This window comes from Chenopodium album, chromosome 22 (genome assembly GCF_948465745.1).
Source record: "Chenopodium album chromosome 22, dcCheAlbu1.1, whole genome shotgun sequence".
NCBI lineage: Eukaryota > Viridiplantae > Streptophyta > Magnoliopsida > Caryophyllales > Amaranthaceae > Chenopodium > Chenopodium album.
Window position 1 is genome coordinate 40139050 of NC_137855.1, and position 26869 is coordinate 40165918.

Below are 26869 nucleotides of genomic sequence, written 5' to 3' on the forward strand. Positions count from 1 at the left end.
AAGAGAGTACCACCCCAAGAGTCCAAACTCATACGTAGTATGACAATTAAATGTTAAAGTTTAACTCTCTTCTTTCATCGACATAAGACACTTGCATGGTTTAAGTCTCTCTTCTTTCATCGATATGAGACACTTGTATGGTGTTGTTTAGAAAGTTATGCTTCAAACTCTTTGTCACATGTAAGGTTCCCTTTTGATTCATTCAACATTACTTAAATTCAAAATTTAAATTGCAAATTATTGCAACTTATAAACAAATAGGAACAGAAGTTACAAAATAAGGTAAATGGTTACCTTTTCTAATGATTTATGAAAATTTTGTATAAATTTCCTTACAATAAATGGTAAACTCAAATCAAACTCTCAGGTTTAGATCATAGATATCTCATAAAAAACACTTGGTCATACTGCTTGACAGGAGATCTAGCTGCTGTAACATGGAAAAAAAAAAAAACTCAAATTCTGCAACCATCACCTCTAGTTTGTTGTGCTGCATTTCTCACCCCTTCACTTACAAACAGCTTTACGACTCATCACGACCGTTCTCTTTTTCTTGGTTAGAAGAATTTACCCGAATAATGTACACCTAAGAAAAGATGTTAAGTTAATAGTAATGTAATTATAAATTCTATCAGTTAGAAAGAACAAAAAGAGCAGAAAACCTTAAGAACAAGTAAATCAAAGCAAGCTGATAAGAATATTAACTTAGGATTCGAAGACACTGAGTGTTATACACGAAAAGCCACAGCTGCATTGGTTTGTTTGAAATCAACAGTATGTTTTCTTAGGTTGAATTCTCCACAATTTCAAACAAGCAAATCAATCAACATTATGTTTCGTTAAAAGGATTTTGAAGGATTAATGGTTAAGGAAGTGATGTAAATACTTGTTTGAATAAAAATTAAGTTTGGATAGGGAAACGAAGGGAAAGAGACTAAGGAGTATCAATGATCAAACATCAACTCGCAATTCTACACAACACTTGGTTAGGATATCAGAACGAAAACAGATTGGAAACAAGAATAAAGGAGCAATCATGTTAGTAATTAAACTGTCATTGTTCTGTGTTATCAGATTCCTTACTTCTTGATTTCATCTTAGACTTTACCTATCATAAGCTCATGACATAGAATGATAGGAAAACTATAGTAACATTATGTGCATACTAAAGACCTAAGATCAAATCCCGTCTACATAGAATGAACCAGGTGTTACAATTTCTCTCTGGCAAACAAACAGTTTGTGATAAGACAGTAACATTCATATTGTGGTAGTTACAAGAAACAAATGTTACCTTTAAGGTAGTTGGTTCAATAAGCTCTAAAACAAGGACATCCCCGTCAACCAAGCCATGATCAGTGGCAAATCCTCTCCATCCAGAGCCGAGCCCGTTATATCGAAGATGGAACTTGGTCTGGCATTTCTTTCCATCTTCATCAACTAGAGTTATCATTCCATCATAATTGAGAAAATGGGTCTTGCAAAATGCAGTTGGTAAATTCTGTTTAATAAGGTTGCAAGGGAATAAGTATGTCACAATTCAAATTAATTCGTTTGTTCATAATATAAGAATGTTGAAAACTATGTCACAACATATTGTATACACCTGCACACATTTTGGGTAACACAATTCCTATAATAGTAGATTAGGGTCTCAACATCCAACCAAGAGACGACGACAACAACAACAACAATTGAATGGGGTCAATTGACTCAATTACACGAGCAAAAACGACTACAATAACAACAACAATCAAATGGGGTCAATTGACTCAATTACACGAGCAATAGAGATAAAAAAAAAAAAGGGGAGTAAGATTAAGAACTGACCAAATTTCCAACAACATGAGCCTGAAGTAATGCTTTAACAAAAGTTGGATGTTGAGACCCTAATCGTAACTCCAGCTCTTCAGCTTTCTGAATAGCACACAATCTGTTCTGAATGGAGGCATTGACGTGAGAATAAAGGTTTCGTCTCAGGGGCAACTTTCGACCACCCACAAGTATAAACTGTAATACAAAATAATAGTCGTAATAAGGCCAAAGTTAACAAACACCCTGAAGCGTTAGATAAGATAACTAAAAGTAGAAATATTAAATTAACCCGACCTCGTGGTAGTCAGGAGGGGGTTTGTCGGCCATACGAGTGGATCGACGAAGTGGGGCATTGACGAGTGTTGGATCGGGTTTGGGCTTGACCCTCTTGAGCCTAGCAGCAGGGGATGGCTTGAGAGCCTTAGAAAGCTGAGGGATGTTGAGTTGGATCATTCTTTTCTTGTTTTCCTCTAATCTTTGTTTTCTCTTTTCTTCATAGCTTGCTGCTGTTGTTTTGGTCACCATTTTTTTGGGAATGAATGAAAAACAATTGCAATACTCTAGTCTCTTTCCTTTAATACTCCTGAAAAAAGCTAGATTTATAATTTAGGGTCTTTGGAGATCCACTGAACCCAAGTTTTTGAACTTGAATTTTCTTCCCCCATTTTTGTTAATGGTTGCTACACTAAAATGAGCACCATGTCAAAAAAAAAAAAAAAATTAAAAAAAAAAAAAAATAAAATAAATGAGGATTGTTGCATCACATGTGCTTGACAGCTTGAGTCATACTTAAAGAGAAATTCAAGTTTTTCAATACGTTTTTCATTGACAAAGTCAAAAATTACAGTTTATATACTCGTACATAGTAATACCTCCGTTACATATTATTTGCTACGATTTAATATAAAGTAGAGAAGGAAAATGTCTACTCCGTAATCGTTGCAAATAATATGTAACAGAGGTAGTGTAATTTTTCACTGTACGCCCATGTTACCGGTCTATCATTTTATTTACAGTTTAATTGAAAAACCACCATATCACAATCTCTTACTTTATCCACCTTTTTCGTTAATGCCAAGTTGGTGTTTTTCATCTTAAATACCTAAAATGTTCTTACTATTATGTTTATTTACTCGTTTTTAAATTCAATAATCCAATGTTACAGAGTAATTTATTTTGAGTTAAATTGAATATATGCATCACTGGCAGATCCAGTGGCAATGAATGCGAGCATGGAATGCTTGTTATACAAAATTACACGATTACAATCCTAACTCGCGCAAAACGCATTGAGTTTTGGCTTTATTTCTTCTAAAACACCCAATGCAACCATCACACTCTCCCCGCCCACCCTCCAATAGGAAAAAAAATCACAATATTTGCTAGTTGAAACTTACAAAACTCGTGCCAAAAAAAAAAAAATGATTACTATCTATAATCATCTGTAAGACTGTAAAAGTGGCAAATCAGCAATCTTTACCCAGAATCTGCCAGGTTCCCTATAAAGACCAGCTTAGTTCAAATCCAGAACCGGTCTACATTTGATTCAGACCTAGCCAGAACCAGCCCCACAGATTGGCTTGATTTAGCCAAGAGATATTCTACTAAGCGGTAGGAGGCCTAACCAGGCCCGGCTGGCTAATCATGACTATCAACATGATCCATAATCAAGTCACTGTCAGAGCTGCTGCCATCTCTTTCCTTTCCGAGTCCATTCTCATCGTCAACAGATTGATCCAAGCCATTTTCTTCGACCATCTGCTGAAAGTTGTCCTCATGATTGTAAGACCTATTTGAGCTCTCACCTCGAGGTCGACTCCTCTTCATGATTTTGGGGAAAGATGGTGCTACTTCTTTAGCCTCCACTTGCATGTCACCATGTTCCACCCTTTCAAACCGAACAGCACTGACCTTTCTTGCATTCCCAGCTAGTATCTACACAAGGGAAACCACTTAAGGGATTTGGTATTTCCACAAGAGTTCTTACAAAGCTAAGCAACAAGTTTACCTCTTATTTAACCACCTCATTTGTAGATTCATTAACTCTAATTTACACTCATCTAAAAGATCCATAATAACTAAATAATTAGACTTCCTTTCCAATAGAGTCAAACACTCATTGTTATCCGACTTATGGGTTTTAATGGACTTCCTTATGAATAGACTTCCTTATGGCTTGTTAAATTATCCCAGTTCTTTTTCATGATGAAGTAAAAGACAGAAAAGGTCATTCGGAAACTCTCTCGGTTACTGTGAAAAAAAAGCTGCACACATCCAGGTTTCCAACCCTCTTATGCAAAGGTGGGAGCTTCTTTTAGAGGCATTGGGTAATTCTGTTGACATTGTATAAAAAACTGAAAAGGGCTCTAGAACAATTCATAGCAACAAAACTCCACTTTTTCATCATGGCAGATTTCATCATTCTACAAATTTACTTAAAGGTCACAAAGAGCCGGTAATATAGAATGAAGTCATTCTAGCATGATATGAGCCTAATTCAGCAAGTAGCAACTTACTAGAAAAGTAACAAGGTAATGTGTATAATATGTGGCAAATTGGCAAAAGTACTTTATAAAGCATCTATTACATACCTCAAGCTTGAAAATTTGTGACTTTTCCTTTTTTTCTCGACGTTCTGATTCATCTTCCTCGTATTTGTCATCCTCTTCTTGATTATCCCTCTCAAGAACCACCTTCATGCTCTCACCTGTTCTTGGGATATATCCAAATGCTTCACAGATAAAACCAGAAACCGTCTCATATTGGTGATCCTGCTACAAAAACACAACAGTCAGTAAATCAAGAGTGAAACACAAAATCAAAACCAGGGAAAGTGGGAAACAAAGATTAGAAAACAGCAGGGGGCCGGGCACAGAACCTCAGGCATCTTAATGCTCAACTCTTCAGAAAGTTGATCAATTGTAGTATTAGCATCCACATCATAGATGCCGTCCGCTCGCATAACAATGTAGCCCGTTTTCTTCTGAATCTCCTCCTATACCAGGACAAACAACTTTGAAAAAAGCACACAAACATAAACTCTGGACATTTTGGCATGATATTTGCTCATTCAAGAAAAAAAATCATTTTTAATATTAAGTACTTTCATTTACTCAAACATCAAACTAAAAATATGGTATTTTTCAGCACAAATATCCCTCTCCATAATTCACATGGCTGACATTGTACCAATTTATGAGCTACATGATACCCATACTTCTTAAAAAGAGAACGTGTACAGACAAGACAACCCGCTGAAGAAAAAATCCCACCAGGCTTTTAAACTTAATATTAATTCCTACAAAATATAGAGACTAGACTTTGCACGTGATATGGGCAACTAAATGTATGAGCACGATTTGTAACATAGAAAACAAACAGCCAGTTCAATAAAATCTCCATCACCCTTCATATTACTTGCACAAGTCCATCAAAATAAAATGGAAAAAGAATTATCCTTGCTTTCAGCCTCTAGAAGCACTAAACCAGCGATTAGGTTTTCCTACTAAAATCTGCACATGTGAACATTAATTAAGGGCATGGGACTAATCGTCAGAGTTCAAAATGGTAATGAGCCCAAGTAAAGTATGCTGGCTCTTCTTCATTTGATGGCTAGTGAAAGCAAGCACGCATGTTCATGTTCTCATAACAGCAATTCCCTTCCCCATGGATTTTATAGAAGTTACTAGATTTTATAGAAGAAACCCCGTGGAAATGATAAGCATTTTTTAAAAAGAAGTCTACAATAATCCATCATGCAATTCATGCTCTCATACAAATATGCATAACATTGTCCATGACAGCAAAAAAGGCTTGTTATACAAATATGCATAACATTGTCCAAATATATAACATTATAACCTTGTTATACAAATATGCAAAACATTAAAAGGCTTGTTATACAAATATACATAACATTGTCCAAATATATAACATTATAACCTCCAAAAATAAAATCCCATCTGATCCTGAAGAAAAATCCACTACCAGATTTTTATACAGCAGGTGCAACCGTGCAATTATATGTTACCAATCCTTCACAATTCCTACAATGAAATTAATGACCTGGTGAAATTACATGTTTCTAAGCAGACGAAACAAAACCACTACATCTCATCAATCATACATCAGTTTGTCAGTTGAGGATTGCAAGGACTAGTGTTGCTATGATTCCTATTGATCATACTAGCACCTGAATTTATATTTAGGACGAAACACAACAACTACATCTCATCAATTATATTTAGGACTACAAACAGAATGAACCATATATTAGCACCTGAAACCCCATTTTTTCAAAATTAAGATATCCAAAATCCTCCTACAACTCCTCTGGTGCAATTATATGTTTCTAAGCAGATGATACAAAACCACTAATCATACATCAGTTGAGGATTTCAAGGACTAGTGTAGCAATGATTCCTATGATAGATCAATGAGATAAGTGCAGAAATACACAGCTTCCATGCAAGTGAGGTGTTCTTTGAACAAGCAGAGTGAAATTGTCTAGCTAAAGCTTGTACAGCCAATAGATACCAACTTCAGTGCCACACCAAATGACCAAATTGTACCTATAGGAAGAGATGATTCCTAGGCTCTTACCAACACAGTGTGGAAGCAATGAAGGATTGGGCCAAAAGTTACCAATCTATTCTATTATAACATCGATCTATCAAATAAATAAGATATCTTACCTTTGAATCATTCTCATCAAAGATTTCGCCGACAATTTCTTCAACAACATCTTCTAAAGTCACTAGCTGTTTCATGGACAGTGTACAATCAGATGACGCCAATTAAAGCACAGTTGAAGTTAAAGAGGGGGGGGGGGGGGGGGGAGGACAAAGAGGAAAGTGAATTAAAAAAGCAACCAAAACTAACTTTTTGCTGGTCAGTTTAGAGCTGTATAAGACACTTTAATCTTCAAATGTATCTCATTTTCCAAATAGAACTAACAACCACAATTAGATTAAGATAAGCAATATTCATATTCATTATTGTGTGGCAGACTGAAAGTAAAAAAATAACTCCAAACTAGTTGACTACAAAGGACGAAATCACCTACCCCTACAGTTCCTCCATATTCGTTAAGGACAATGGCCATGTGAACCTTTCTAATTCGAAACTCTCGAAGAAGATTCCATACAGACATAGAATCTGTGACATAAACAAGGCAAGAAGCTATCATAAATGGCAGTTTGTGGTTACAATATTGATTCAAGACCAAAGGAAATATAATAAAGAAAAATCAAACTTTGAAATATGCAGCAAATAGATTTATATCTTTTAATTAATTCTTCTCTTTGTCAATAACCTCTAGGATTATAGATATAAGAAGACCAATGGATTTCCAGGTAGGTTTATCACTCACAAACTTGAGGCAAACAGAGACATTAAAATGCAAGGAGACTTGGGAAACAAAGGCCTAAATTCCCTCCTAAAGAACATTTTACCAAGGGTACAGCTGAAAAAGGTAGATGGCCCATTGGCTGACAGTTACAGTCAGAAAGGGATGGGAGGAAGAAGACCTCTCCAGACATTGGGATCAAGAAAGTCCTTGTCATTCCGATTGCACAATATTTGTGTCTTCAATAATTTCTCCCTCCATCATATATCTTTTTTGAGAGTGTGGGATAACATAGTGGGCAGGGCAACTCTTTATATATTGTTAACAAAACACATATTCACAGCAAATGAACCACAGGATGCACAAAATTGGAGGAAGATTTTTGTACAGGTTCTGCCCTGTGCGCGTGCACGACTGGCAACTCTACTTATAGTCTCTCGTTGAATTAAATACAAGATCAAAAGCTATTTATCTTTCATCAAGCCTGGCCTTAGGCTTGTTTGGCACAGATAAAAAGCCACTACATTGAAAAAACCGGACACGAGCAAAGGGTAATATAGACTACTCAAGTGTATAACAGTACAAGTAACTTTTATGTCCTATCCTCCATTAACTTAAAGAGTTAATAATGCCTCTGAAATTCTGAATCCTCTGGAAATTGCCTGCCAAGCAAGGATAGGACCAATCCTTTGTTTTCAGTCCTTGGTAATAGATGAAGCAATCGATATCAGCATTAACATCACCCTGGTGCCTCAGAATCGATTTCCACCTAGGGCACAATATGGGTGCCAAATGTACAACCTTATCTTAATGGTAATGAAGAGAATCTTATGTTCTTATGCGAATCACCATTTACCAAAATTGACCATCAGAAGTTCAGAATCCCATAGGTCCATACCCAACCCCAGTCAAATGATACTAACAGCTAGGTAACCACCATTAGCACATAATGACACGACTGATATCAAATATCATTTTAATCACTACACAGTACTAGTGTAATAGATTTAAGGACTTACCAAGCTAGATGAGACAAGATTTAATCAAAACACGATAACTTTAAAAAATTTGAGGGGGCAGAAACACTAAATGAAGTGGTGAAGAGAGCATAGTTGTAAGGAAGTACCAGGAACAAAGTAAGCTGGCTTGTGTGCCATATCTCCAACAGTAGAACTTTCTAATAGCTCTCCCTTCAAAATCAAACAGAACATAATGATTCTGCAGACTATGAGATGGATGCACATTTTTAATAGGAAGAAACAGTTACTCTAGAAAGAGAATTTACTAAGAAGAACAAGCAAACCTTTTGAACATAATCCAGCATATCCATTGCATATGCGATTCCAACTATGTTATCAACACGCTGCTCAAATACAGGAACTCTATACAAAAGCCAAGTAGAATACGTCATCCAATGAACATAAATTTGACATACTAAGGTTTCAAGCAGTATCACATACCTAGAGTACTGATGTGTTACCCACAAATTATGGAAGTCAATTAATGATGCACTTGCATCAATGGCAACAACGTCAACAAGCGGTGTCATGACCTCCCTCACATGTGTATCTTTGATCTCTAGCACATTTTCAATCATGTCCTGAAATTGGCATATCTCATAGTAAACGAGTTGAAAAACCATAAAGCTATGCCACCTTAGTCCAAAAGGACATTAGATAAGACATTCTATCCTGAGGAAAATTTCATTAGAATGTGGTTCTTGATAGAAGTTTGAATTCCGTTTTAACCATACCATATGGAATTATTATAAAACCAGAGCAGTGATTCCAACGGCCCAGCCTAGCCCATTAAACCCAAACTGAACATTAACAGCCCAAATCTGATCCGATTTGACTCATATATCACATTTTGTATTCATATTAATTCTTACAACATTTCTTATTTTGTTGGAACAACTTGAAACCAAACCCGACACCGACTAATTGACCCAAGTTGCCACTTCTAACATAGAAGCATAGCACAAAGGCATAAAGCCTGGGCAACCCCTACTCCTTCCTTCCCCCACTTCCCTCCCTTGGCCAACCCACAAACTGCTTCAGCTACCAATCCAGAATAGTAAAAGGGCAAGCCCAAGATTCGCCTAGCAAAGAAAACAGCCTCCTCAAAGCTAGCCCACCACTAGACAATGAAGTAAGACATGCAAACAAGACACAGTATCAATAATATAACCAATCCCAATCTCTTCAGTATATCTAAAAATGCCACTAAACACTTTTTTCCATGTAGTTTTATAGGGTCCGTAATGACACTTTATACTATATTGTAAACAATAGTGGCAAAAGTGAAATAGGTGAAAGTTTTGATAAAAAGCACTTTAATGAATAGTTGCAAAACTCAATGGTTGATAATATAAGCTAGGGTCTTTCTAAACCCATCCACACAACCCCACAACATTAAAAAAAAAAAAAAAAAAAAAAAGGGTGTAGAGTGCAATTCTTGGAAAAAAATATACTTGTTAAAATCAACAAAAAAAAAAAAAAAGAAAGAAAGAAAAGCAAAGCAAAATATATACCTGTTCTTCCTCTTCTATTGCTCCACTCAACTCTGCTCCTCGCAGCATCAGCTTCAGCTCATCCTCAGTAACGTATGGTTCACTAAGACAAGGAATTTGAATGGTATGAACAACTTGTGAAATGCCTCAAATGAAGGATTAAGAAAGACAACTCCAGTAAGTTATACCCCTCATTGGTTATATTTATTTCATACTTAGTTTTTTCAAGCACTAATAGAAAACCTGCAGGTAATTAATAAAACCAGTCATGACCTGCAAAGGCTGCACTTACAGTACTAATACTAGCCTCACAATTCTTGAGAAAACAAAAGAGGCAATTTTGGCATATAGCATTGGCTAAAATAAAAGGCAGTCCTTAGTGGCTTAGTCACATTGGTATTATAATTAGAAAAGATATGAAATCTCTCTTCAATGAAAGAATGGAAAAAGAAGGAATGCAATATCATATTCCATAGCACTTTTGTATCCCCCCCCCCCCCTCCCCCCTCCCAATAATATCCATTATCTTCATAAGAAATAAGTTTTGAACAGAACATATTGCAGATGGAAAATCTACAATATCATTAAGTTATTATTATATGATAAGAAAAAAGGATTATAGTATTAGCTGAAGAAGGGAAGAACAACAACAAGGAAAATCTGTCCTCTGAACAGAAATCAAATATAACAGATGGTAAGTACACAGGATAACTGAAACATTTAAAGATCTATTTTAACTGACAACTTTTAACAGTATAATACACCCTAGATCAGATAACCTGCAGCAACTGAGAGTTGGGATGCAATTGTTGCTACAGATCTATAAGTCCTTGCTAATATGTTAGCAAACAAAACTCAAAACAGCATACGAAGAAGTATTATAGTGCGTTTAAAAAGTACAATATTTAAAAACCATTGCCACAAACCTTCTTCCTTTTAATCCCAGCATTTTTAGTATGCCCATCGATAAGAAAGTAACGACTCTTCCCACAGGGTATAGCACCAAAGAAAGCCAGGCCACTGGTCTGACCTGTAATAATAAATAAATAAATAAATAAATTTCAAATTTAAATATTTAATAATAATAATAATAAATAAATAAATCTTCAAGCTACAAAGAAGATTGGAAGTCCAAAATAACGATAGACCATACAAGACTGTGCTTGCTAGTTCTATTATACAAACAACTAAACAAGAGAAGCCCGAATCATCAATTCAAAATCACAGAACAATGAAGCCAAGACAACTCACCACAAATCTAACAACCTCAGTGGCATGATGCACAGCTATGCTCTTGGGAGTTATCTCAGTAAGAAGCAAAATGGCAACCTGATGCCAAAAGAGAAAAGTGAGACACAGCCAAAATGTACATAATGGCAAAAAGGAAGGCTTATGTATGATAACTTGATAAGGCCATACAACATACAGTCATCAATCCAGTTGCAGCTGTGACCCCAGCTTCACCGAATAATGCTGTTGCAGCATCAGTAACTAATGCAGTTGCCGCGATATTGACAACACTGCATACATGCAGAATCTTCTATAAGGTGATAAATTGCAATGAAGCTTAACAGAAACATAGAAGTTAAAAAGACAGGAAGATACGTTGTGCCAATGAGAATAGTTGTGAGAAATCGAGTAACATCACTTCGAAGCATTCTGAAGACGCCATTATCAGGTTCTTTATCAGCTAACTCACGCACCTAAAGGAAAAGGACACTAATATGTAAATCATATATTGAACTATAGGTTCTCAAAGATACAATAACATTAGCATCGATTGAGGACTGCAACATGCAAGTTATAAGGAGCCAGTATTTGAAGATCCAATTCTCAAAAATCAAATATAAAGAAAGGCAATAAAAAGAAAATTGTTATAAGTTTATAGCTATAATGAGAACCTAAAACAGATGTTTATCAAGCAAACAACAACCAATTTTTTGGGCTGCATACTGAAGAAAGGATGACATTCGCAGCTATCTCTAGAAGATGTGTCTGGCAGTCTGGGTGGACCACTACAAAGCAGGGTGGAAGAGGTTAGAGGGGGGAGGGAGCAAGCTATGAGCAGGAGGAATTTTTTAAACAATTAGCAAGTACTTAGTTTATTTCCATGGAGTCAATTCTTTGTCTAATTGTAATTGAAAACAAATTTTATGCATTTAGTGGTGTAGTTGTCTACAGATTTTGGTAGAAGGGACTTGCAAGAGACTTAAAAGGCATGAAACTTTGAAACCTGGAAACTCCTTTTTGTAAACGGCTGACACCACTATAAACTGTAATGTCTCTAAAATACGATAATGAAGTCCCAAGTTATACAGCTTTGATATCCATCACTGATTTGATTTGCTAATTTGTAAATAACAAGAGATGGCGTCTCAAGAAATCAATAACCAAAGGTCAAAGAGAGAGCTGAACTACCAGCAAATCAGATTTTTTAAAATAACAATAAGCTGGAATTCTCAAAATGTACTCTTACTCCTCTCTACATAAAAACCCGCCTTAAACAAGTCCTACTGTTGGCAAGGTTCAGGAAGGCCAAATGCACAGACTCCCTAAGATGCCTTTCATTTAATCAAAATGTACATACTTGTTAGAAGCTATAAAAGGGAAATGATCCATCAGTGTCTTATATCAGTATACATTCAATTGACCAAGCAATAAGGAAACCACAAATCCTTTCATTAATATATAAAGATTGATAGTATGATTTTCTGCTTTATAATTCCCCAAAAACCAAAATCTATGATAATCACAATATAACAGTTGAATAAATTTCTTGATAAAGTTGCAAAGTGCAAACTGAAATTTGCAAACACATACTAAATACTGGAACAAAAGAGTCATTTCTCTATGCATTGAAAGTGAATCAAAATAGTCTGAAATTCAAACAACCAACGATTTCATCAAGTATAAAATCTTTCACAAATTCTCGATTAGCAACAATTAATGGAGAGTACGAGAAGGTCACCTTCCAAGGCCATAGAGTGGTGATAGAGGTTTCGGCCATAGAGAAGAAAGCCGAAAGACTCAAAAGCGCGGCAAGTATCAATCCTTGCTCCTTAAACACCATAAGAACCTGCAATGTCTTCGGCCACGCATTCCTCAACAACAATATGCTCTGCCCAATCACCCCATACCCTGCATTAACCACCCCTTCAACCGCCATCACTTTTCGACACTTGAACAAGAAAACCCCACAAACTATAGCTGTCAAAAACATCCCATTCTTGAGCAATGCCTTAACAGAATCAAAATTCTCTTTCTTCCCCTCTTCAACTACTGGGTCAGTATCAATCAATCTACCATCATTGTTATTTCTATAGCTCAAACACTTGAAACATCTATTGTTATTACTATCAGAAACTGGAAATGCAAAAACGGATTTATACACATACTTCAATTGGGGTTTTCTTGGAGTAATCGATACCGAAACACGAAAATTGTTGTTACAAGATGCCAAAATCATCGACTTAGAACTGCTGCGATTCACAACAGCTCTAGAACAGCTAATAGCTGCCGTAGAATCAAGAAATAGTTCCATAATCTTGAAATTTCACAAACAAAATTGAAAATTCTAAGTCATAAGGCTCAAATTTTAGAAATGTAATAGCTGAAATTTGATAAAATCCCGCCAAAACCCTAATCGCATTTCCCCAAATTATTACCAGATACACCAATTGGCGATTGAATTGGATTCGGAATAGCTATCTAACCCTCAATATTCTCACAATTACGCAAGAATTATAATCGGAAAAAACCCTAATCCTTTCTATTTGAGAAGGAGAAAACACAAAAAAGTATGAAGAATTTGAGAGGAATTTTTGAAGTTTGAAGATTGAAATGTTAGGGGTGAGAGTTCTTGGGGACTTGGGGTTGTGGGTTCAGTTTTCAAATAAGATGATTTGGTGTTGTTTTTGCAAGTTGCATTTGGTTCAAGCGTGGTGCAAAGTGCAATACACATAATATCGCTCTTTTCGTTCTTAAAATATTGTCTTATACCGACTTTTTTTTTTTTTTTCCATTGTCAAAAAAAAGCTTTGATCTTAATTTTCGGTCATTCGATATGAGAAAATATAGTTATGTGAGAATTTATTGGATTCATCTCGCGTATGAAATTAGAGATGTATACAAAGCATGTTTTAACACATGTTTTGGAGAGTGTGGAATGTTAAATGATGCTTATGCCTATTCATGTATGTTAATACCGTACAAAGCTTGTTTGGTGAAGTTGGTTGAGGAACTCGCGTTGTGAATTAGAAGTTAGAAGTCCAAGCCTCATTGACTACAATTGCGTGAATGTTAACCTACGAGCCGAGCTATGATAATACATAGTATGAAGTATGAACCATGCCTCTAGTTAATGCACTTGCTATGGAAGATTGGAAGCCAAGAATTAGGAGCGCTATAGCTTACTATAGAATCCTATAATATATTCCTTCGGCTATTCACAATAGGTCTCAATACACCTGGTTGTATATAACAAATTCTAACAATAGTACCCGACTAGTCCCAACAATCTATTTTGCTAGGAATTGGTAGTATGGTAGTAAATTTTGCACTATTAAATTCTTGTTGTCTTTTGTCTTAAACAATATTGGCATTTTTGAAATGTTAAATGCCTGTTCAACTGTATGACTATATACTACAAGGCTATTGTTATTGTGAAAATGAGTTGTTAAACATTAGCCATCCGTCTCTCGGATCAGATCGAGCTACTTATAAAGCTTTGTTCACAAACTACATTTGTTGTCAATGGTTTTCAGCCTTGCTTATAGTTATCTTCAATTGCATGCACAACCTACACACTTGTTTTGTGCAATGTGCAAAGTAATGAATATGTAAACAATACAGAGGACTCTAATATAAAGATATGAATATGGTTTGCAATTTCTCTCTTGAAATTCATGCTAACTTGTTCTTTTCCAGAGGCCACTAGAAACGTTAAACATATGGTGTTAATGTTTTGGTGTTCAACAAATTTTTCATTACAAGAAGCTACAAATTTTAACTAAAGCCGTACTTATAACATCAACTACAATAATTGTTGCGTGCATAACTCCTTATGTCCTTAATTTCATAAAAATAGAAAATATATCAAAATAAGGCAAAAATATACATACTTAATAAGATGTTTCATAATAATACTTAACTCAATTGTTTCTAAAGTCTTACACCCTTATGAGTGGTAAATTATAAGGTATACAAATTACTTAATCTCGCACCAATCTAACTCAATACGAACAACACACTCATTAGTTTCTATAGTCTTGGACCCTTCTCCAATTTTGATTTCAATCTTTTCAGCAGCACATGAGAAGATTTGACCTAACACTTCAAAATCTAGATCAACATCCACCAGAAGTGAAGAATAACATGGCACTACAACCATAGACTTAGAAAGAGGTATTGATGAATCAATACTTAGCAAAACAGGATCAGCTTGGGTCTTCCTGAAAAACACGTTCCGAAAGTGGTTTTTATTATATCGCGAAGAATAATCATAATAACTATACTCAGATGTAACACTACCACAAATCTTAGGATGAAGGTCAGAATCTCCCGATTTAAGGTTTAAGAAAACCTTAATGTAAGCTCCAACAGCCTCAGAAAAAATAGAATAATGAATAGTTGCAAAGCCATCCAAACCTTGAATAAAGGAACATAACTGCTTTTCATGCCATGAAGAGGAATCAAGAATTGAGGCCGGCCAATCCACATATCCTTTAATAGGTAAACAACTCTCAACACCCTTAATGTCAAATTTCATTTCTAATGGCTCAAAATCGTCAAAAACCCGAGAACCATCAGGAATAGGTAAGAACTTCACATCTTTTGGTAAAACTAAGGCATCCTTTTCCTCTCTTTTGAAGATAGTACAAATTTCATGATCGTCGGACAAAACTTTAACTGTACCATAAATTTGCATTGCCTTTGACATTTTACGACCAATAAAAACAGAGAATATTTCAATGGCAGGCGATGACAATGGCACATGAGAACGGAGACTCCTAAAAAAATTTCAAAAACAGTTAAAAAAACATACCAATAACATTTTCAAACAATCATAAATTTTAATTGACCAATGATTTGGCATTCAAGCAGAATCATAACCGTTACATATTTCAATTTTTTAACATACAATTTATCCCTCGCACCCATCCTCATAAGCAACACGTCAGGGTTAAACTCAAGCATACCACCAGCATACGCAGGCAAATGCATAAAATATAACACTCCAAAAATAATCTACAACAAAAATAAGATAATCTGATACTCTGAGAGCATATAGCATATACACTAGAGTAACTTGTTTCATTTGAATTCTACCAGCCTCTAACTAATATCCCAATATTAATCGAGTCCTAATCACAAACTGACATACATGATATAAACTCAATCAAGTTCCTAGACATATTTCCAGAAAATATACAGCAGCAACAAACTCAAATTTACTCGTAGAAACTTATAAAAAACGTGTCATATATATACAACATATAAGAGTAACACTATAAAAACACAATGAAACTCTAAACTAGCAAATAACTCAAACTTTCCTTTACATAGCAGGCAGTTAACAATTCCCATAACATATAGTTTTCAATTATAATTTAATTTAACCTGTCAACTCCTACATACACCATAAAAACACTTAGCATATAATAAAATGAACCAGATATAACAATCATGGAGCGAACTAAGATCAAACCAACACCACCACAACAACAAAAAAAAAAAAAAAAAGGCTTTATGTCAAGGGAAAGACTTACATGCTCATTGTCTGATATCGTCCCATTGGTTTAGGTGAGAACCATGCCACAAGCACTTGAATCTTGATATCACCCGATACAAAAGAACCACAAGACATCCACGCTTGTTGAGGTGCAAATTCTATGCAGTCATTTACAACCTCTCGCTTTGTTTCAAATTCGAATAAATTCATAGCAACAACAAGGGATGAATATGCAGGCATAGACACCCAATATCTTGAGAGTTGCAACATTTTTCCTTGATCAAATTCCACTCGTTCAAAATCATTCTCTTGCTTCTGAAAAACTACACACTCTTCCGTACTATAATTCCCACAAGTATTAGCATATCGTACCATGACTTTTCCATTAACATTCATGGAGTCGAGCTTTTTAGAAGTTTGTCCATTATTACTCAACACGACTTCTATACGACAATGGACACCTAATGGAATTGCAATGTACTTAAAAGTAATAAAACCCAATTCACAGTGAATTAATTTAGACTTGACATTTTCATAATTCTCCTCCATATCAATCTCATCATCCAAATAAAAACTTTGTTTTGCAAAGACATTATCCCCATCAAACAACATCAACTTTATCCTACTTCTGAACAATGGTATACAAGCATGCTCTGGCGGACATGAAAAACAATCCGGGCTTATTAATGTCAAATTTTCATTAGACGACAGAATTTCAGCAGCCCCTTGGTCTCTGTCATAAAGCTTATGAATCACCAAGTTTCCAGAATCATAAAATTCCGCATCAATATTACCATAAATTGCCAGATCACTTTCATTGTTTGAATGGACACTCACAGATAAAACTTGTAGTAAAGGATGTGGTTGAAGGTCGGGTTTTCCATTATTCTTCACCTTCTCCCTATCCTCGTGATTAGAGCGTATTATAAACTCAAATACTTCTTCACTGGAAGAACCATCTCTAATCTTTTCAAGCTCTTCCATTGAAACATTGTAATACTTACTTCGATACTTCTCCAAATCCATTAGCCTGCATAATCAAGCGCATATATTATTATTATTAATTAACTCACAACAGAACATAAACTGATCAATTCTTACAATTGAAAACTCAAAATTCGATGGTTCAATACTAACATTAAAGGGTCCTTAATTATCAAATAATAATGCAGGAAAATCTTAAAAATTACAACCAAACCCTAAATTGTGAAATTAACAGGAAGATTACAATAAGAAACAACTTACCTCTTTAATGGGTGAACGTTGAAAACAGAGGGAGAAAAAGAAGAGGAGAAGTTAAGAGAGAGTGCTGACAAATTAATAGAGAAGAGTATTTATACAAAAGAACATAAGATAGGAAACAATCTTCCTAAAAGATATACTTTAATAATATCTTAACATATAATAAACCTAAATATATCATTTTCCTAATAAGATCAATACGGAAAATATATCACACATATATTTTCCGATATTATCTCTAACACCCTCCCGCAATCGTAACGGTAGTTTCACGAACGTTGCGATTGGAAATTCTTCAAATTGTTGAAGTCAAGATGCACACTCTTGTGAGGTCGCCTTCAATTTTTTTCACTCATTAGTCATCAATCCAAGAACGTCATTCTTTTCGAACCTGCAAATATAAAAACTTTTGGTTTTTCCAGAGCAAAACCGAGCTCCAATCAAATATTGGTCTTTCAGAGTAAACCACACTCAAATTTCTTATTGGTCTTTCAGAGTAAACCACACTCAAATCTCTTTTTGGTCTTTCAGAGTAAACCACACTCAAATAGCCTCTTAGCCTTATATTGTGGTGGTAACTCTTGAATTATTTCAATGTGGGATTTCATTACCACTACACTCCCCTTTTTTTAGTGTTTAGTGTTCTTTTAGTATGGGACGAGAAGAATGCTCACATGTGGGTTGTTCATGGCCTCAACAAATGCGCTTCAATGAAAAACGTAGAGTGCGCTTCAAGGCGTTGTTGAGTTTGTTCATTCGATTTATTTTCTCTTTCCTCTCATTCAAAATTAGAGCAATTTCAATGGGTTGGATTTAGAGGCCCATTAAAAAAGCCCTGACCTACCTACCCCAGTTATAAATGGGTCAAATCTATCCAATAAATAAGTATGTCGGGTCTCTATATAGTTGCTCAATTACAGAGATCTTTAAAATTAGCATACGTTACAACTTACAAATCTTAATACTTATATTTACTAGTATAGACCCAAAGTAGGGAGTATATCGAGAAATCGTTGACGGAGTATAATCGTTGTTGATTTTTTGTTATTGCAGAAAATGAATCAAAGTAGGGTGTGTTCTGATTGACTGAACTGAACTTATTAGAACTGAACTAAACATTTTATGAGAAAGGGAAATTAAGATAAGAACTGAACTGAATATTTTATGAGAGAGGGAAATTAAGATAACTAGATAAGAAATGAACTGAACTGAACTTATTGGAGCTGAACTGAAATTAAGCTGAAGAGAACAGGCTCGTAGTGTACTAATTATTAATGTTTGACATACTTTTTTATATGGATTACTTATCAGTAAGGCCCTGTTTGATTCATCTTAATTTTGCTGAACTGAAATTATTTTTACTGAACTGAACTTATTTTTACTGAACTGAACTTAATTTTACTGAACTGAAATTATTTTTACTGAACTGAAATTATTTTTACTGATTTTCTATTATAATTCTTCTTTAAGAAAACTGAATTTTACTGAACTGAACTTATTTTTACTGAACTGAAATTATTTTTACTAAACTGAAATTATTTTACTGAACTGAAATTATTTTTACTTAATATTATTTTTTTAAGGTGAATCAAACAGGGCCTAAGTGCTACAAGGGTTACTTGGTTAGCGATACATGGGTAATTTGGTTAATGATACAAGGGTTACTTAGTAAAATAGGAGTTACTTGGTGATATAGAGTTACTTCGGTTTTTTATTTATTATTATTATTATTATTTTGACAAGAAAAAAAATTGTGTTGATGCTGACAGTATGTCCAAAATATTAATAAAATGTGGTATGATGTATAGTTATGGAATTTAATGATTTTTGAGCAATCTATATGGAAATATAATCAAATTGTCAAAATCATTACGAATATTTCGATAATTTTATTCTCTTCAATTGTTAAGGCATAAAATAAATTTTGATTTAGTTGCCTTATCACACATTCCCAACTGCCATAATTATGAAGAAACAGTAGATTGTAGAAGAAGAAGAGAGAGAGAATTTAGAGAGAGAAAGTAAGATTAAAGGAGAATTTCATTAATTAGAAATCTGAGCAATAAACATTACAGGGAGCAGAATTTATATCAAGAAGAAATAAAAGAGGAAAAATAATAAAACAGCCTAACAAACTTGCTGATGTGGCAAAACTAACTTAGAGCATGACAAACTAACGCATGATCTAACCTCAATAATAATTAAACACATAAACGTAATGTCGTCAAAGAAAAGTCCCAATTAACTTTTTAAACACCTTCAATTACTCATTACTTTCTACACTATTTATTACAAGATTTACAACATACTACCTCCGTTAATTATTTTGTGCAACTTTGGGGTATTATTTGTGAGATATAAAAAATTCCAAAGTTGCACATAATAACTAACGGAGGTAATATATTGTTTAAAAAATTTGTCCTCGCTCAAAAACAAAACCTCAAACACGAGTAAATAATAAGATGGGTAGGGCAAAAAAAAGCAAGGGAGTTTATAAGTAAGGAAAAAACAAGGAACACTACCTTTGTAAAGAGATTGAAAAGTTTGATTAAAAAAGGTCATGAACTTTCAATCTTATGTAATGTTCCAATTTGCATCATTATCTACCCTTACAAAGAAGGGAAGAACTATCTACCCATGGAAGCTCAAGTGTATTCCTTCAAAGGAGACAACAACGAAACGGCCTCGAATATGGATAGAGCAAGGGATCCCATGATAGCTAGGGAGATCATTGAAAGGTATTTAAGGGTTCCTAAGGAGGAGAAAAGCAAAAGAGCCCTTAATTTGAATGACATGTTTGATAAGGGTAAAAGAAGGACTAATCATCAAGAAGTTTCTAAACTAAAGCATAATAATAGTGATGCATTATTATTGACTAAATACCCTTGTTGGGATTCTTCCTTTGATAGGTTAAACCCTAATCAACTTTTGGAATTGCTTGTTCATTTAAATCAAAAGATTGAGTTTTTGAAGCAAAGGATCGATTTGATTAAGGGCTTTAAGGCTTATGATAGTCAATCGACGTCGTTGGCAATGTCATTAGTGCCTTATTTTGAGCCAACACCCATCTCTAGTAGTGTTATGGATCCTAGTGAAAATCATGCTTTTCATCAAATGGGGTACCCTAAATTTGAAGGGTTGATTAATCAATTTCCCTTTTATAATTTTCCTATTAGCAACAACAACAATAATAATCCTCAAGATTATTGCCACCAAGTTATGTCCATTAATCAAAATGTGTACCATGATCAAGTGGGTGCACCTAAAATAGATGATCATGGTGCTAGTAGTAGTAGCAGCAATAATATGGTTGTGTACAATAGAGGTAGTTATTGGACAGGGTAGCCCAATGATAATAGGGTCAGGGCCAAATTTATAGGGCTTTTAATGGACTGGGCTATTAATGGACAGGGCCCTTATTGGGTAGGGTCTATATAGGGCCAACATGTTTTTCCAATTTAGTTGATAAAGAAAATACACAATGTAAAAATAATTATATAGATTAATTTGTATTCATATGTATTTAATAATGGCTTTGTCCAATATTTATTTTAATTGATATTTTGTAGGCCCGCCCATTATCGACCCGCGACCCGCATTGGCCCGACCCTATATTGACCCTATAAAATGTGACCCTCTTTGACCCTGACCCGCAACCGACCCTGACCCGACCCGCCCAATAACCAGGTCTATTATACAATATGGATCCTATATACTATGATCAAAAGCCAGGAATCGTCGATAACGATGGGGCGATATCATATGGTGCTGGTTTGCCCACGGCTATGGCCTTGCATTCGCCTAATGTTTTCCTACCAAGGCATATGTTCTATAAGTAGGTATGTGGAGAGTTGTTAATATTTGCAGTGTTGCTTATAATAAGATTTCATCTGTTATAGAGATGAATGTTCTATGTGTTTTTTCCTAAGGGCATTAGGTTAATTGAGATTAGCAGCTCTATTTGAGATTTTTTTGAATAAATTTGGTCTGGATCTTATGAATGTCTTTGACATTTGAACATCACATGGTCACAACTTTTACGTTATCATTTTTGGTGCTTCTATTTTATTTATAGTTGATCACTTGATTGCATGTTTTAAGTTTTTTAATATCAGTAGATGTTTATACAAGACATCAAAGTTTATGATTTCTACCACATTCTTCCAAACATTCCTCACATATTGAAATAAAACTTTTTCAAGTTCCGCACATTAGATTATCAAGATAGACCGGATAATATATGAAACATTTCGTGTTACAACATATTAAAACAAATAGAAACTACCACTTTATTCCCCATTAGCAAAAAAGTGTCCCACTTCTCCTTTTTAATAGTAAAATATCTATATGGATCACAAATTCACTAGATCAATTACTTATCTACAAGATGTCCTCATTGAATTTCAAAAGTTTGATGACCCTGAAAAATGGATGATTGGTCTAAAAAAGAAGTAAAATCCTAAGGAATTGTGGACCAAGCAATGTACTCTTTTAATAATGTTCTACAATTGAAGTGGCTGATAAATAATTCACAACCAAACTTTAAATTTCATTGCAATCACAATCAAGCCCTCCTCAATGTGAGGGGAGCCTTAATTAATTAGTAGTTGATTAATAAAACAAAGCAGAAATTAATCCACTTTCATATATTGAATTAATCTATGTATAATAAGTCAATTGAGTATGTACATAAATTAAACTATATTGGTAGATGAAGTGCTAACTACTTACTTACTTAGCCAATATGATTATATCAATATTAAAAGGAAATCCAGATCTCAATCATGTACTATTATGTGCATTGTTTAAGTTATTTTAAGCTCCAATATCTTAATCTTCATGTAAAATAATTAATTGGATCATTACTTTGTTCCAAGTTCTTTCCCATATGCCAATATTAGCTTACTTAAGGAATCCCTTAATTAGTATTTTTTTTTAATAAAAAAAATTTAGTCATGAAGGTTGAACTCATTTTGTATTTAGCGTATGTCCTTAGTCATGATTTACGTACATACTTCTCTATGGTAAAAACATACCCGAAAAATAAAATCATATCAAGCATTCATTAAACTATTTATCGACAACACTCATTTACTTACACGTTAAACATTTTCAAAATAGACTAGAAAACGTGTTCGGATTTAAAATAATAAGATTATTGCCTATACTAACTTATACCATAGTTGTACATACTACATAGTGCTTGTGGACATATGGTAGCTGCCAATCAGCCATGCGCCCATGCGTAAATGTACAAATGTGAAATCATCGTTGTTAAAAAGACATGATTTTTGTCATTTTAATTGTCCTAATCTATTTTACTTTTTACCATGTGCAAAAGTATTTATTAATGTGAAGTAACTTCAATTAACCCCAAATCAAAAGGGGCACTTCTATGGTATAGGTAAACACTAAACAGGGAGATTTCTTGCAAAGCATTGATTTCAAGGTCATTGTCAAGAAGCTAGAAGAATTCAACTTACCATTTGCTTGGCAATGACAACATAATTTCAAAATCTAATCTCAAATTTCAATTTGTACGTGTCCTTTAAAAAGACAATACTGACACGGCAAACACCATCATTGAAAATATTACGAAGTAATGAAATAATACTATGACATATGAGCCGACACAACACGACATAAGACCATGAGCTTAGCCCTTCTCAGGGCTAGCACAATACAATCACCATAGGTGGCCATGCTATCTAAAGGGTCACGCTCACAGCAAGCGCATCACTATATCTCCTTGTGAAGGACTAATCTAAACCATCCGACCACGCCAAAATTCTAATTGGAATGAACCCTTAATTCATTCAGCTGCACTTAATTCAGTTCACAATTTATGCCTTAATAGAAAGCCATCCATTTTGATCCTTCACTTTCTACCATCCAAACTTAAAAGGCATCAACCCCATTTGGAGTAGTTTTCAACTGAAGAATATGCTTAGACCCCACCACAACAACATGCATATCAAACAACAAAATGGAAACTGTACAATAAGATATGCATAATCCAACCATTCTTTAGATTTATGCAAATTTGCTCACTTTCTTATTTATAACTAAATCAAGCCAACTTTCTCAAAGTCTTAAACTTGCAACTAGTTAACTAAATCAAGCAAGTTGCCCAATTTATACTAGGATCCCATGTAACAATTGTGGACACATAGGGTACATTTTCAAGTAATCCAAGGCTAAATACGCGTAATTTGCATATCACAGCAATAAATTACTCGGAGCTACTAAAAAGTAAAGCACCAAAACATAAGGGATAAAACAAAAGAACACGAGTTTATACAAAGCATATATAGTAACCATTAATGTAACCATACATATAATCTAACCTTAATTTATCTTATTACCAAAAGCAAAACAAAAGGTACTAGAATAGCATACAAATACGAGCTTCTCTAATCTCCTCAGCCTCTTCCAGGCGGGATCATCCCTTCATCACCATCATCGTCGTCGTCATCATCGTCTTCGTCTTCCCACAAAACATAGGAGACATAACATCACATTACGTAGCATAACATAACATAACATAACATAAGCACCCTAAATTACATAGTCAGACCATTGAGTTATATGAGAAGTATGATCCATAGTTAAACTAGGAATCTTATCAAGTCTAAATGGATTTTCTTTACCACCAATTAATCTTGCAGGATTACCAACAGCAGTAGTTCTTGCTGGAACCTCCTTTAAAACTACAGAACCTGCTCCAATTTTTGCACCATCACCAATCTTAACATTCCCTAACACACAAGTCCCTGCACCAATCAACACCCCATCTCCGATTTTCGGGTGCCGGTCACCGCACGTCTTGCCCGTGCCACCTAGAGTAACCCCGTGCAAAATCGAAACATTGTTTCCAATCACAGCTGTTTCACCAATGACCACTCCAGTAGCATGATCAAACAGAATTCCATGACCAATTTTCGCTCCTGGATGTATATCAACCGCGAAAACCTCCGAAACTCGATTTTGTATTAGCAATGCAAGGATTTTTCTACCTTGTGTCCATAATTTATGGGCAATTCGGTGTGCTTGACATGCTAAAAATCCCTTGAAATTCAAGAAACATTGAACATAGCTTATACAAGCAGGGTCTCTTTCACGAACAGCTCGTAAATCTGCCTTAACATATTCCATGATTTCCTTACTTTCAACAAGAACACCAACAAATAAATCAAAAAGGGTGTTTGAATTTAAGCTTGAAAAGCTCAATTTCGCTGCTAAATGATTAGCCAAAGCTTTTTCAAAGCATTTATGAGATAAAATCGAATTGTAATAGAAATTTGACAAAATGGGTTCTTGCTCAACATCAGATTTTGCTTCTTCCACCATTTTTGACCATAAATCATCATCTTCTTCTTTTTCAGAATCTTCGATGAATTCTTTCGAATTAGTCGATTCCCGACTAATCTGTGAAATGGGTGCGCAGGAAACAAGATCAGAAAAAGTGGGTCGGCAGTAATTTAAGTATCTATAACGATATTGATCAGTTTGAGATCGATCGGAATCGCAATTGTTTGAAGGCTCTGCTCTAGATGTATGAACACAAGTAGCCATAATTTTTGTGGGCGGTGATGAAATTGAAATGGGTATTTTGAAATTAGGGTTAGGGTAATTGAAAATTGAGATTGAATGGTGAGAATTGAGGAGAGAGAAAGTGGATGATTGATGAAATGAAGGTGAGAGTGAAGGTCGGCTATGGTTATTATGAGTATATATAATACCCAAGAATTTTGAAGAAATTGAGAATTTTTGGGATAAATTTATTAGGGAATTAGAGGAGTAAACTAATACTAGGCTCATGTCACTGATTTTGTCACTCTTTCTTGCTTAAAAAAATGGGTTTCTTTTTTTTTTTTTTTAATAATTTTTGTATTACTTGTATTTTGAGAGAGGGTTTCTATGTTGGTGAGGTTGTTTGTTTGTTTATTTTTTGCTAAATTAAAGGGTTTCTTCTATATATATATATATATATATATATATATATATATATATATATATATATATATATATATATATATATATATTATTTTTTTTTTTAAAAAAAAAGGGGTTTCTTGAACCATGTTGTTAGTCATAGTTAGTGGGTATTAGGGTATAAGCTATGTTTGAAAAAGTCAATTGCAATTAGGGATACTAAGACTGGTGTTTCGTGTTGGTTTTACGAGATTAAAATTATGTTATCAAATAATGTGAGAATTCTTGCACAATTCATATTTGTAGTAACAGGTTTCTCAATGCATAATTTCAGTATTTTATTTTTCAAAATATTTTCACATATTAATATTAAATACATATTCATAGTCAAAGTTATAAGTGTGAAATAAAATCACAATATTACAAATTTTATATACAAAGAAGGCACATTTGCTCATGTGCATTAGCATGAAAATTATGGAGTACAAAATTAAGGGTCGGTTCACATTTACTGAACTGAGCTGAGCTGAGCTGAAATGAATTGAACTGGACTAAACTGAGGGCCTGTTCACATTTACTAAACTGAGCTGAACTGAACTGAACTGAACTGATTGGAGCTGAACTGAACTGAATTGAACTGAACTGAATTGAACTGATTGGAACTGAACTAAACTGAATTGAGCTGAAATGAATATTTTATGTGAGAGGGAAATTAAGAGCTGAACTGAACTGAACTGATTGGAACTGAACTGAACTGATTAGAGCTGAACTGAACTGAACTGAACTGAAATTAAGTAAATGTAAACAGGCCCTGAGTTGAGTTGGGCTGAACTAAAATGTTTATGAAAGAAGGAAATTAGGAATTGAACTGAACTGAAATTTTGCTGAAGTAAACAGGCCCTAAGTTGCCTAAAATAAAATTATCAAAGAGGATAAACATTTTCAATATAATGAAACTATTCTAGCTACTACATAATTAAGGATACATTAATTATCTTACATTACTGTTTCCTAATTATCTTACATTACTGTTTCCTGATTTACTAAATTGTCTAAATATGTTATTGAACTACTAGGGAAAGCAATGTGTTTAGAATTATTTTGATGAATTAATGAATTGGTTTCCTTTTGAAATGGATAAGATTTGAGATTCATTTAATTTTGTTCCAAAGTTATTTGCACTGAGTTTTATGAGGTGAAGAAATCTAATGTTTGAAAATCAATCAAATGAAATACATTGTTCCAAAAGCTATTAATCATGAGATGCATGTATGTAATCCTTATTAAC

The 26869-nt window shown here is 34.4% G+C and overlaps 4 protein-coding genes across 5 annotated transcripts; all 4 read right to left on the reverse strand.

Annotated features, from left to right (window-relative positions):
- Positions 1–281: 281 nt before the first annotated feature.
- Positions 282–2674, reverse strand: LOC145605995 (B3 domain-containing protein At3g19184-like). Its single transcript, XM_081662060.1, has 4 exons — positions 2110–2674; positions 1831–2010; positions 1295–1501; positions 282–586 (listed from the first exon to the last, which is right to left on the reverse strand). The coding sequence occupies exons 1-4, from the start codon at positions 2338–2340 to the stop codon at positions 524–526; spliced, it is 681 nt and encodes a 226-aa protein (XP_081518186.1). The 5' UTR covers positions 2341–2674; the 3' UTR covers positions 282–523.
- A 300-nt stretch (positions 2675–2974) lies between these two features.
- On the reverse strand, positions 2975–13593 carry LOC145603661 (putative DUF21 domain-containing protein At3g13070, chloroplastic). Of its 2 annotated transcripts, none has more exons than XM_081659609.1 (14): positions 12643–13593; positions 11280–11377; positions 11101–11194; positions 10926–11003; positions 10601–10704; positions 9696–9777; positions 8623–8762; positions 8466–8544; positions 8289–8352; positions 6881–6972; positions 6510–6575; positions 4694–4810; positions 4407–4589; positions 2975–3750 (listed from the first exon to the last, which is right to left on the reverse strand). In XM_081659609.1, exons 1-14 carry the CDS (start codon positions 13213–13215, stop codon positions 3454–3456), a joined length of 2067 nt encoding a protein of 688 aa, XP_081515735.1. In that variant the 5' UTR covers positions 13216–13593; the 3' UTR covers positions 2975–3453. The 2 variants fall into 2 exon arrangements, with proteins under 2 accessions (XP_081515735.1, XP_081515736.1); XM_081659610.1 differs by having other exon boundaries at positions 4407–4586; positions 12643–13592.
- A 1146-nt stretch (positions 13594–14739) lies between these two features.
- On the reverse strand, positions 14740–17693 carry LOC145605907 (uncharacterized). Its single transcript, XM_081661972.1, has 3 exons — positions 17650–17693; positions 16442–17434; positions 14740–15682 (listed from the first exon to the last, which is right to left on the reverse strand). The coding sequence occupies exons 2-3, from the start codon at positions 17428–17430 to the stop codon at positions 14881–14883; spliced, it is 1791 nt and encodes a 596-aa protein (XP_081518098.1). The 5' UTR covers positions 17431–17434; positions 17650–17693; the 3' UTR covers positions 14740–14880.
- A 6229-nt stretch (positions 17694–23922) lies between these two features.
- Positions 23923–25547, reverse strand: LOC145605178 (serine acetyltransferase 1, chloroplastic-like). Its single transcript, XM_081661213.1, has one exon. It carries the CDS (start codon positions 25465–25467, stop codon positions 24205–24207), a length of 1263 nt encoding a protein of 420 aa, XP_081517339.1. The 5' UTR covers positions 25468–25547; the 3' UTR covers positions 23923–24204.
- Between the last annotated feature and the right edge of the window lie 1322 nt (positions 25548–26869).